We start from the raw sequence: 13,659 nt of genomic DNA on the forward strand, positions 1-13,659 counted from the left end.
ATCATGACACGCTCAAAACATAGCTGGAGATCACAGCAAAAGATAAAATTAGGTGCATATATTTCTGAAACTTGGTATTCGAAACGATATTCTTGCTTACCTTGGTAATGTTGAATACCTACGTGTGCTTCTTGGGATCGAGGGTAGTCAACAACGTGACGTCAGTCAACGAAAAGTATTTGTGGGTCAGTGGTGGTCATCCAGCACGTTTCGTATTCACTGAATTATGAGTGTAATAGACTATACAGGTACAATTCGTAACTGGATTATCACGATTGTGTGAAGATGGCGAAACACACTAGGACGCCATCCAGATCAGACAACGTGATTGTGGAAGTTAAGAGCAAGGTGAGATCTTGTGACCAGGTGTGTCACTCAGGTCGTCTACCGATTAGCGCTGCATTAAGTGTATGTGCCTCGCCCTCGCCTTCGGGCCCTGTGCTTCCATTTGCTTTACATCTTTACAGCCCAGATAGAATTTCATGAAACTGCAAACTTTGCCTTTTATGCGTTTATGTGAACTTTTGATTGCAATTTTTACTGAATGATGAACTATTGGAGTGTTGCACCTGATGGAGCAGACGAGGGTTTATAAATGAAGACGTCAAAAATAAAAGAGCGAGAAAGAGAACAAAATCGGGGCTTTTCTTTGTAGATTTGTACTTTTAGCATGACATATACACAGTGAAAATAAACCCTTACTAAATGTTAAGATGTTGACTGTAAATTCAGAGGTGCTCAAGTTGTAAAAGAAAGCTAAATTTCTAGTGTTTTCTTGACATTCGCCTAAAGACTCAGGTGATCATAGCTTCAAAATGAACCATAAATATTGAAAGCTACATATGAATTGTTACGTTTACTTGTTGATAAACATTTCTTTTGTCAATAATAATAGTGGGTTTGACAGTCTGGTCAATCGATTTATTATTATCCTTCCCTTACTTGAGTTACAATTATAATTTACATGACTATATCTTTAGGTAAAAGTAAAGGTTGTCCCATAACCTTGTTTTAACCATTTACCTTAATGGGTGAAGTGTTAGAGACATTTCTTTTTTAGAGGGCCTCTTTTTGTGAGGTTGCTGCCTATCTCCTTTCCCCAATCCTCAAGGGAGGCAGGTACTAATTCCCGACAGCAAGGTTGACTGGAGGAAGCTCGTTGTGCCACATGCATGCCAAACCAGTATTTCGCCAGGTTCAAACTCCAGTTCTTTAACCATTCTGCTGTTTACTTCCCTTACATATCTTTAAGTATAGCAGAATATGTCAATTTGTGTGGGTGTGTGTTTGAGAGAGATTCTGGTTGAGTGACATACAAATCCACACCATTCATCTGATCCTGACCAAATGTTTGATCATTACTTTTGGTCATATGCTATGCAAACGATTGGTATGTTTTGCTGTATAACATCTTTATTTTAATGTTTATTTTTATCTGCTGTAAGATGTTGCCAGTGGCTCCAAATTCAAATCAAAATCAAATCAAATCAAAATCAAAATAAATCAGACTTTATTGTCTGTCAAGGATACCCAAGACAGAAATTTTTCTATGCTCACAAGGGCAGGCATACATACTCACACAGACATTTAATACACACAGTTAGGAGTAAAGATACATTGTCATGGTAGGTTGGATCTCCGTCAAATGGTCAATGATATTCCAATACTTATATTTCTTGTATATATTAATTTTAAAAAATGCATTGGCATTGCAGAATGCACCGAAAATGTCTGAACTGCATTTTCTTCATCCTCCTAGTACTAGTTTCTATGAAGTGTTTTATCCAAATCAGCCTTGGGTAACAACATTTAGAGCAGACCTGGGCAAAGGCCGGCCCGCCTCCTGTCTCTGACCGGCCTGCCCGCTGGTCCGCCCGCCACTATATATACTATATATACAGTATTGGGTAAAACTGAGTTAACTATATTAGTCCGGCCCTCTAAAACCATCCCAGTTTCTCATGCGGCCCCTTGGGAAAATTAATTGCCCACCTCTGATTTAGAGGGAACCACATGACACAGCGAGTGAGACAGGGATTGAGCAAGACATGGCAGCAATCACTGCATTGTTAATCTTCTCTTACTAGAACCACGAACTTATATCCCCTGGACAGCTGGCAGACGATTTTTTTCACTTAACTGCTAGAACGAGGCTCGATACCAGTAAGTTGTCGGTTTATTCACATTTCAGATTAACTACTAAAACAAGGCGTTAAATGACATAGCTTCCAGTTTATTCACATTCTTTGCTACGGTTCGCCAAGACTAACAGAGGATCACTTTGCAAGAGGCCAAGAGTGAGTCTCGACATACAGACATCAGTCCATAAATACACGTCCATGACTAGAACTGTTACTTCCAGGCAACATTAGGTACCTTTGCTAGTGTTTGTGTTTTTATATAATCATGTTTTGCTGTGTCTCATATCCTGTCAGACCCAAAGAAACATCAGGCTAGGGTTTTCAAGGGCATTCCGGGAATAAGTCATGTTGTCATGGTTTAAAACATTATCTAAAGAGAGAGGGGGGGGGGAGACTATTAACTAGGTGGTTGTGTAGAAGTGATATATGGGTGTTAATGATCAATGGCAATTTGTTGTAATAACTAAAAAAAAATATAAAACCTGACCACTTTAAATCTCATTACACAGCTCATTGCTGATAACGTGTTGTACTGATGAGGTTGATAGATATACACTCAAAACTAAATAAATCACAATCCAGTGTATACAGCTGCATGGTAGAGTCTGGGATTAGTGGCGAAAATAATGAATGGGTCAAGTTCATGTAATTATGGATGAGAGCTTGGTGATAGATAAGCGTGGTGTTGCATTAAAGACTGACTGCACATGTGCTTGATTATAATATTTTAATTGGTGCCTTTTTGGTGTGCCTTCTGTTGTTGATGAAGGTAACAATATGTGTGTGTGTGTATATGCTGATTTTTTTTTTTTCCAGTTTGATGCTGAGTTTCGGCGATTTTCTGTGACAAGAGGGACTAAGTTTGAAGAATTCTTCAAAATCCTGAAAGAACTCCATGGCTTGAGCGACATACCGTTTGTCATAACCTACACAGACCCTGTTCATAGTGATCTTCTTCCCATCAATAATGATGATAACTTTGTCAGAGCTTTGTCAACTGCTCGTCCATTGTTGAAGCTGCTCATCCAGCGCAAAGGTGATTATGTTATTCATTAAATTTGGCACAAACCATCTCCCAGTATCATTTCAAATAGTTTTTGAAAAACCTTTATAGCTTGTTTCACTAGCCATCCTCATTGCTTGGAAATCTGTTTTCAATACCTTGTGGATTTTAGTATGTTCACAGAAAGGCTATACCAGCCTTAATAAAACCATGCCTTTAACCATATTATCAATGGTATTGGTATAGACTAGTTTGCTTACGAATTTAAAATTTTTTTCATAAATCTATATAAGTAATAGCTAATGTGGTTAAACTTTTAAGGGGTTAAAATGGCGATACAAAATATTAAAATACCAAAAGTAATGTTACAAGATGGTGCCAGTAGGCAATATTGTTGACATAAATTACTGTGCCATGAGGTTGTTACTGTGATATCCAACTGCAGCACTGGTTCTGATTTAAGAGTGTATCTACAGTCATTTGATTTCTGACCTGCCAGGATATACTGCTATAGCTACAGAAGTCTCTGTGTTTTTGTGTGTGTGTACATGCTTGCTGACATATGCATACACTAGGGATGGAAAGTAGCTGTACCAGAAGTATCAAGCCATTATTGTGCAAACTAGATTTCTTAACGGATTCTTGTTTCATTTCATTCCAGCAAAATGTATTGGATATAACACAGTTTTTTTCCCTTCTGTGGAAGTATTGATAACCCAGTGGGAAAGTAAAATTTAAACTGCTCCTTGTCACTACAAACATAGCACATATTTTCATGACCAGTTCAGAGCCATGACTAGCTGCTTTTAACATCATCTTGTGCAGTAGTAGAAGGTTAATTTTAGAGGGATTTTCTTGAATGAAGTAGTACTTCCTCAAAAAAATTTCATCTGAAAAATGTTAAAAATTTGTTAAAACTTTTGGTAGTAATCAATAGGCTTGATTCAGGGCACAGACTAAACACGTCTGTTCCTTGAAGCATGGAGTCTTACTAAACCTTGTAGTGTTCACAGATGGCAGCATGCATGGTAAGATCACAACGGTGCAGTGAAGAGAGGGCATCCCCAAGGGGCCTCTCACTTATACATTCTTTTTTAAGGAGAGAGTGGTTAGAGATAAAGGAGAAAAGAGGGCAGGAAGGGTTATCAGACACTTTCTCACATGACTGGAGGCTTGTGTAGGAGGACTGCAAACAATGCCTTGACTCTGTTATCCAGACAGATAACCTTTACCGTGCCTCTTCTTATTGTCTTTGCCCATTTTACAAAAAGTTTGTAGGAGGGCACAGTACTTTGATGTTCTGCCTGTGAGAATGTGATTGGAAACTGAAGTTGCAGTCTTTCTCATGAGTTTTATTTTTTCAACTAGATCCTACAAAATTTTTTATAGGACTAAAGTTTAAAACAACCATGTTGACAATTCAGCAGAATACTAAAAGTCAACCAGATTCTGTAGAAAAGTCAGTAAAGCATAGGCTTCATACATGGGCTGTTCTGATGGTGGAGTTTTAGTGGAAGATGGTTTTTGTGGCAAATTTACACGACTGGCCTTAAAAATAAAATTGAATTTAGAGAAAAAAATACAGTTTCATACTTTCATAATTGTTCTTGCCATTGTCTCTGTACTGCCTTGTGACAGGGTCTTTGAGATTCATTTCCATCACTTTGACCTGACATTTAGATAAAACAAGGAGTATGCTTACACATGGCAGTGATCTGTAGGAGATGTGATGTTCCATATACACCTGCAGTGCTTGTCTCTTTAAGGCAAGCCCTTTAGATCAAAGTATTACATACTTCTAGCTAGAAGATGCTAGTATCCAAAGCTTGGTGTATCAAGTTGAATTCTAACAGGACTGGTTATGAGGAATCTGCTTATAACTAAACTATATATGAATGCTTACAGTGCACATTATTTGAAGAAACATTTATTTATGCTCTCTTTGATCCCCTCCCTCTCCCCTGCTGTCATACACCCACTTCCTCACGTGCGCACACTTTCTCAAAATACAAGCAAGTTTGTAAATATCACTATGGATGGAAAGAGGCAAAAAACAGGACATGAAATATGCATGGATACACTTTGAAACATGTAATTACACTGTCATGGGCTTTAGTATTGATCTTCTCTTCTTTGAGTAGGGAATAAAAAACCTCATAGTGGCCACATCTGGTAATGAATGAAGTTGTCCTTTAGTACAATAGTTCTCAAAGTATTTCAGACCGCGGACCACTTTACTAAAGTAAAATGTACAGCAGACCACCAAGACCTAAAATTGTTCTCTACCGTAAATTACATAAAATTACGTACTTCACAAAGTACACATAAAAATAAAAAATAAGAAAGTGCACTGCATTACAAAGGGGAACGGATGATGCGGTTAGATGACACAATGCTCGTGCTGTGACATATAGACTTAGTTGGTAAGCAAGCGCTTTATGCGAATGAGCAGTTGGGCATCGATAAAATTAAAACTCGTGTGAAATTAATACTGGACTAATGTGTGTATCTGATGATTTAAACATCACTTTGCTGACATATGATGACTGTCAGCTGCGGACTACCTGATATGCCTGTGGACCACACTTTGAGAACCACTGCTCAAGTACAACTTTACTGTGTTGTCCTCTCCATAAGGGCATGCAGCAGAGGGCACCTTCCTGTTATTCTGACATATGGCTGTTGAGTCTCTTGTGTCCTGCACGCTACCTTACCAGAACATACTGTTCCATGGACTGCAGATGATAGTTGTCCCAGTTTGCTGTTTGTGTCCTGATGATGCCTTGAACATCTCTGTAAGATTAATCCTTTCTACTGCAGCCCTTTCCAACATTTACTTTCATGATTTCCATGGGTGCCACAGTAAGCTGGGATCCCCTGTAAGAAAGCTTTCCTAATTTATTATGCTTTTAGAGCCATGGAGAGAGGCTGGAGCTTGTTCTGGTAGACTTGCAGGACTGATAGGTCATCAGGTAGATAATCTGGGGACAAGTGCTATTAAAGTTTTGGGGAAGATAGGCTGTCTTTTGGGAGGCTTTAATTTCAGTTAATTCATACACTATTTTTTTATAAATGGCCAACTTTAGGGAACTGGACATGGATGACTGCATCTCCATTGGTTATTGATTCAATGGTATCTGCATGGATCTCTAGTCCAGTTGATGTGAATGATGTCGATTCCCCTGTTTATATTTTATGTTGTGGTCTTTGTCCATATGTATGCCATATCCCTTGATTTTTTTTTTTTACTCATCAACACAACCACTTTTTATATTTTTAAATGTTTTCTGTAGGAGAAAGTTATGGTGAATTAAATGGCTATGGATCACAGCCTGTGAAGCGTCGAAATCCTATCAGCAAGTTGATTGGCAGCGAGTCCCCACCTAAGCCTCGCATCCACATCAGCCTGCCTGAAGACTTTCGTCGAGTTTCAGCAATTATCGACGTTGATTTGATACCAGAAACACATCGGCGTGTCAAACTCATGAAAAATGGCTCCGATAAACCATTGGGTTTTTACATTCGAGATGGACAGAGTGTGCGAGTGACACCAGAGGGTCTTGAAAAGGTGAGATTGTGTGAGTCTGGTGTGAAATCAATCAATATGCTTGTAAATGGTGGTATCAATAAGGAATATTTGTAATTTTATATGGGTTTTTTAGTATTGTGCATGATAAATATATTTCTCTTCAATAATACATATGTTTCTAGGTTTTATAGTCTTGGAAAACCTTGCAGAGGGTAAATTCACATAAAACTGTGATACATGTATCTGTGTTGTATAGACTTGGATAACCTTAGAGGAAATTTACAGTACTATAAATATACATAGAGGAGCAGAACTAGATTGCGTAAAGGATTTAGAGTATTTAATGGCATTGTATTAAAAAAAATTAGAAAAGCTGCAAGATTCTGCTTGGCTGATCGGGGACTTTAGGATGTGCAGCTGAAACGGTGACTGCCTTTAGCTTGGCTCACACACACACTGTAAATGACTATTGTACCAACCGTTTTAGTACTATATAGTTCCCAAATGGCATATAGGTTAAAAGTCATTACATGTGGGACATTTGAGGTGAGGGTGGTTGCAGTTCTCACTTATTGAATCAGTTGTGTACCTTAAGAGATAAGTTTTTCAAAGTATATATTTAAGGCATTAGAAAAGTAACTGAAAACTGCATTTGTTAAAAACAGATAGTCCTCTCAACCCACACAGTAGCCACTATTACACTAACAAGTAATTTTGATTTAACATATGAAATTCACCAATTTCATTGAGTTGGAGTCTGTTGCAGACATCACAAATTTGTTTGAAGTAACTTTTGGTCTTTTGCTAAATTAATTGGCACTTAATCTGTTGAAAATGTCACAACAAGGATGTTAATTAAAAGCAGAGGAGCAGCAGCAGTTTTATACGTTCCAGCCCATAAAGTTTTCTTACCAGTGATTAGTTGGTTATAAGTGTGACCAAGACAGGTTGCTGTATATTTACCATCACTATCAATAAGATGGAATGCCAAAGTCAATAACTACTCCCTTCATGACTGTTAGGATTAAAACACGGTATCTACCAGGTCTGGAAGAGTGGGTTTGCCTCTGGAGCCCTTACACCACATGTGCCCTAATATCTCCCTTTCCTGCATAGCTTGTCCTAATGCCTTGTCATTTTATTTATACTTGAGGAAGAAAAATTGCATGTTGCAGGTGCCTGGCATCTTCATCTCACGCTTGGTACCAGGTGGGCTAGCAGAGAGCACAGGGCTGCTTGCTGTCAATGATGAGGTGCTGGAGGTAAATGGAATAGAAGTGGCAGGCAAATCTCTGGACCAGGTGACAGACATGATGGTGGCCAACTCCTCCAATCTCATCATTACAGTCAAGCCTGTCAACCAGCGCATGACACTGGCTCCACAACGAGGATCCACCTGGAGAGGCTCACAGGCCTCATCAGCTTCTCATCATTCCAACCGTTCTTCCAAATCACTGGACAGCGACTTGCCCTTAGCTGACAATCATCGACATGATGATGAGGAGGAGGAGGAAGAAGAAGAAGACGAGGATGAAGTGGCAGATCATTTGGAGGAAGATAAAGGTGATAAAGACAGCGCTGTTGTGACACTGTGAAACAGACGTATGCAAGAGCTTATGAACAGTTTGCAGTTACCTTGTCTTGAGCTCTGCTTGATGCTTGATGCATACCAAGGATTCTTGATGGATGGTGTATATTGTAAGATTTACCTGAGAGTTAAGAGTGTCAGTGCACTGGGTTTACTGCTCGAATCAAAATATCAGTTGTTCACATGAGAAATGCTGAATCACCTATGTTCCAATGTGGCAGCTGGAATAGACTGTTGAGACCCGGAAATTATAGTCTTTAGACCATGTGCCGTGTCAGTTGATTGCTGAGAGTAAGACACGGTCAAAAGAAGATGTTGGGGAAAATGATGTGCTGTATATAATCAAGAACAGTGTCTATTTTCTTTTACCTGAGAGGAGGGTAAACATTAAGAATGTGAAAGTTGAGTATAGCTGGCATGATGACATTGAAGCATTGCAGTTGAGTGTGTGGGATGAAACTGTTCAGTGTGATTGTTGCAGACTAATTGTGTCAGCCAACTATGCAGAAGAGATGTGAATAACCATTGTACATAGCTTGATGACAAAGATATTCTTGCATTTACTGGTCATATATCATACTTCTCATTTCTCTTAGGCCCCTAAGTGTTGTGGAAATGGCGTTGTGAGAGGTTTGTTTTAGAAAGCTGTCCCTTGATTTTGGACAAAGGTGTTCAAAGTAGAAAGAAGTCAGTGTGTTAGGAAAGCAATCATGTTGTGGATATCTGATCATGCAAAGGTTCTAGTTAAATTAAACTCTCTGTCGCTTATTCATGGAGACCAAAATGCTGTGAAAAACAGGTTGTGGGGAGGGAGGGATGAGGTGTCTGGGTGGGAATTAATATTGTTCAATGGGATCTGAAATGCGTATCACTTGTGATATCTGAATTCAAACTTAAAGCCAAACTGACATTCCTAAAGAAATAACTTCATTCCAAGTCTAAGAGTGGTTTTTATAACAAATATGCAGATGCCGTCCTCTAAAGGTTTACCTCTTGCAACTACTGCAAAAATCTCTACATGTGGCCTGCACCTTGACTGCAATACATTTTGTGTACAGCAAGGAAAAAGTATGAAGTCACTTTATTGGAAAAAGCTGTTTGTTAACTGCTGCCTGGTTTCCTTATGTAACTAAAGAACTCACAAAAAATCAGTCATTCTCAGATTGACAGACCAAAAGATGCACAGATCAAGAGAAAGTAAAGGACCTGACACCTACATGGACTGATTTCTCTCTTTTGTGAAGCATTTTTGTCGTTTGCAACAGAGCAGGCTTGTGGTGATTGGTAGAACACTTATCTCCAAGACAGTGAGGTCATATGTCAAGATCAAATGTCTTTTGCTTTCTCCCCCTTTGGATGTTGCGGTGGTTTATAGAGATGAGCTAACTCACCAGCATTAGTTGCTGGCTGAGTATAAAATACTAACAACTATCATCAGCAAATTGAGATATAACAACAAAAGATGGGTGTTCCCCAGGAGAGTGTTTCTAAACACATGGTACCTATAATTCAGAATACCTGATCATGCAGAAATTTTTATAATAATTATCATGTTCCTTAGATCAATGGATTTTGAGTAATTCACATTGAGCACAAAAGCTTGGAACTTAAATCTTTGTCTTTCTGATCAGTGGATTCAAGTCATTCAAACTGGTAACTCTTCTGATAGTGTACTAATGTGACTTAAAACAAGCATGGAGCCAGTTCATCAGAATGTTTAAGTCAGGCTTGTCCTGTTGAAAAGTGAGTTAAAACAAGTATGGTGGCTATCCATAAGAGCACTGGTCCTGTGAAAAAAATAGCAAGTTAAGAAAAAGAGAAAATTGGCTTGCAGTATGTACTTTTTTTTTAATGGCGATGATTAAGCTTGCTGTGGTAAATTGGGATTGAACTGATTCACTCTGGATTAGTGGCTGGATGAAAATGGGCAGCTGTTGTGCAGGAAGATGGCAAACTAATAGACCAGAAAGTGGTTGTAATCTTGAGAAACGAAGGAACGCAAACTTACCAGAGAGGGAGGTATCTTTCAACCACTTTCAGTCATGAGGCATATGATTTACGCTTTAAGCATGCTTGTCCATCTACAGTGCCTATTGTATATTTTAAAGCATTTAACCCACATTAAAGTGGACTAGAGTAGTCTTTTTATGTTGCAGGATGTCACGTTAGATGTCTTGGATGTGGTGAATATAAAATAATTTTCTGATGTATAGATTAAAGCATATATTTATTCTTCTCTCTGCTCTTCTTGTTTAATTTCTTTCAGTTTCCTAGCTGGTACCCCTTAATGTCAGAGCTGTGTTAGATATTGAACATGGCCATAGAATTCATCTGCTTTAAGGTAAAGGCTTAACTAGATTTTGTCTGTCACTGATGGTCGATCTCCGAACTGTCCATTTTTCTAAAAAAAGAAAAGGCTGATCTTATATACCTTCAACATTTTTGTGTGTATGGTGTGGGTTGGGGGATGCATCTCACTCCTTGCATTTGAGATACCAATCTTGAACTGCATCTGATAGCTCTACATTGACCTTTACCATTTCCTTGTTCTTCGCCACTTTCCACTAGATGTCAGTCAGGCTGAGAGCCCAGTGCTGTCCCTGCCTTGGAGGAAGAAAAGGCCATATCATGGGCTGTTGAATATCAAACAACCATGACAATATTGCACATATAGATGCCTTTTTTTTTGCCTCATCTTGAAGCTTGAAAGCCAGTTTTCCCAATCTTCAAAGGTTTAAGACTGTTTTCTGGACAACATGCCACCATTAAACTTTATCGGTTAGAATCATTCTGGCTCAGGGCGAGTGTGCATGTCCAAATTATGATCATCTTGTAGACAGATCGAGTCGATGATCTCTGCCCTGCTTGTGGCATCATGTGCAACTGTAGTAGGATGCATCAAGCCAGAGTTGGCGAACTTGATCATCCTGCTAGTGAGCCACAGGCCATAGGTCCCAACCATGGTCACTAACACACCCATAGTCACACTGTTAGCGATATTACGCTTAAATTTGATATGGCTGCTTACAGACCTGATTGTGCACATAAACTTGACTACTATGTATTTAATAGTTGTTGTATTTAATTATATGATGTGCCTGCATTCCTGTCTTGGTCTATGCATTTCTTGCTTTTGCTATGTACAATCCTGTTTTCAGCACATTTGTGTACAATTGTTTTTTTAAACAATAGGTGTGAGAAGCTTGTGCCGACCTGTTACATGAATGCTGTGCACCACTTTGTTTACCAGGCACAATCTTGTCCTTAATGGCATGTTTGCCATGTACATTCCTCTGTACCACAGTCAGACATCCTGCTCTAGAGATGGTGTGGATAATCAGACGTGTTACACATATTCTTTGTGTGCCACACACATTCCTGCCTCTGTTAACCATTCTCAGGTGGTCTTCCTTCTCATGTCCAAGTGAAATAATTTCTTTGGTCTTCCATCATTTATCAGCTATGTGTATGGTTACTTTAAATTATTGAATTATAGAATCTTTGAAGACACAGCTGTCATTGCAGGAATGTTCATAAACTGGACCTATTGTGGCACCTTAAAAGCCATCAGGCAGTTATGTCCACTTGTATGTGTGTGTGTCCATTTACATGCATGCATCTTAAAAAAGAAAGTACATTTAACAATGAAGTAAGACTGTACATGGCTCCTAACTAGCAATCCTTCCCTCACACCACCCCTACTTGTAGTTGCATTCACTGATACCTTTTTTGCAGAATTTAACAAACTGTCTTGTCTAGATTGTCAGCCATGCTTTTGAGGAATGGTTTATTCTTTCTACCAGCAGTAATTGTAATTAGTATGATATGTAATAGATGATTTCATAACGTAGAGCATTTTTGTTCAGAAGATAGCTTGAAGACTATTCTCTAAATATGAATATTCCACATATACTGCCACGACCTAGCCATTTGTGATTTTTTTATGTGTTGTATACTGCCTTACAGTTTGAACTATAACTGCTTCAAAAGGGCTGTTTTTTTATGTACTGTGCACTTATTCTTGAAGGCACATTGGTCAGAACAAAAGAGTGCTTAGATTTGACTTGACATTGTCATGCAGTGGCTTGTATGAGAGGAAGATATGAGAGGAAGATCAGTGGTGAGGCTTTCTGTGACTTTCCCGCCATTTCTTCTCCAGGCAATTGCCTCAAGACATTTGCAAACAGATGCACCGTGATATACTATATATCTGATATTGATGAATCTTTTTTTCTACATCGTTAAAAAAACATATTTTTCAATACCTTATTTTCCTAAGTGTTTAAGCTTGGTGGTACACTTTTTACCACTTGTTTGGTTGTGAACCAAGTACACATATCATGTATCACCTGAATGGCCTAATGCCTGAGGTGCACAGCTGTTGAGAGTTTTTTGTGCATCATCAGACCAAATTGTGTAAATTGTCAAGCATTTGTCTGTTAAAGTCTGTGAGTGCAGCCTGCTGCAAGACTACACATCAATGCACAGATGACCAGGGATTGTTAGGAATGCATTTCTCAGGTGCACCTGTGATGAAGTTTCCCCTTTGTCAGACTTGACTTTGGGTATTGATTTAAAAACAAATGGAAAATTTGTTTGGTCTTTGACATTGAGGGTTAAGACTCTGTTTTTTGTTTTTTTTAAAAAAAGAGCATTTCCAACATTTTGTGTTAAGAACAAGTTCTTGAGTAAAATCTTTAGTGTGTGTTGTGACCAGAACAGACTTACGATTGTGGTACCTTGATTATATGAAATAAAGCTGTTTTGGAAATATATATTGGCAATTTTTCAGACTGTTACCACAGTCAGCAAGGGGTAATACACCTTTGATACTGGTTGTTGAACTTGATGAAAGTGTCTTTAAGAAAGTAGATGGAGGCTTCCGTTGAAAGTGTAATACTTGCGACAAGCTGTCAATAACATTCTCTTACAATAAAGTATTTTATGGTTTTGAAAGTTTTTGTTTTGGAATTTTATTAAGACCAGTTATCATGAATTTAACTTGTCCTCCTGCAGATTGCATGACATTCTTAAAACCAACAGGTAGAAATGTAGTGACTAAGATGTGTAGCCAGATGACATTGCTATGCATCAACTGACTTCTATATATTAGCGAACATTGCTAAACAGTGGCATTTGGTAAGATGGCTTCTTGACCAAGAACAAGTAGGCCACAAAGTGAGCTGTGAAGAAAAAGAATTCACTTACTTGCCAAGTGACACTGAACTTGTCTTAATGATGACTAACACTCAATAAACAAGTATCAGTCATATACACACACCTGCAGATGCCACCACACACACCATTACATGTAAACCTTTAAAGAATGAAATACATCAGAAAACTAGAAGAGAAATTCCTCCACACACGTGTGCACATGCTTGTGAATACACTACTG

General features: G+C 38.6%; 1 protein-coding gene across 1 annotated transcript; it reads left to right on the forward strand.

Annotated features, from left to right (window-relative positions):
- Positions 1 to 144: 144 nt before the first annotated feature.
- Positions 145 to 13,036, forward strand: LOC112576649 (partitioning defective 6 homolog beta-like). Its single transcript, XM_025259258.1, has 4 exons — positions 145 to 348; positions 2,958 to 3,177; positions 6,438 to 6,712; positions 7,849 to 13,036. Exons 1-4 carry the CDS (start codon positions 286 to 288, stop codon positions 8,266 to 8,268), a joined length of 978 nt encoding a protein of 325 aa, XP_025115043.1. The 5' UTR covers positions 145 to 285; the 3' UTR covers positions 8,269 to 13,036.
- Positions 13,037 to 13,659: the final 623 nt, after the last annotated feature.

The sequence above is a fragment of the Pomacea canaliculata genome, linkage group LG12, assembly GCF_003073045.1.
Source record: "Pomacea canaliculata isolate SZHN2017 linkage group LG12, ASM307304v1, whole genome shotgun sequence".
NCBI lineage: Eukaryota > Metazoa > Mollusca > Gastropoda > Architaenioglossa > Ampullariidae > Pomacea > Pomacea canaliculata.

Bases quoted from the DNA above. Each gene is read 5' to 3' on its own strand.
- LOC112576649 (XM_025259258.1), top strand. From the start codon at position 286: ATGGCGAAACACACTAGGACGCCATCCAGATCAGACAACGTGATTGTG. The intron at 349-2,957 runs GTGAGATCTTGT...TTTTTTTTCCAG, and splicing joins TTGTGGAAGTTAAGAGCAAG to TTTGATGCTGAGTTTCGGCG. The intron at 6,713-7,848 runs GTGAGATTGTGT...TGCATGTTGCAG, and splicing joins CACCAGAGGGTCTTGAAAAG to GTGCCTGGCATCTTCATCTC.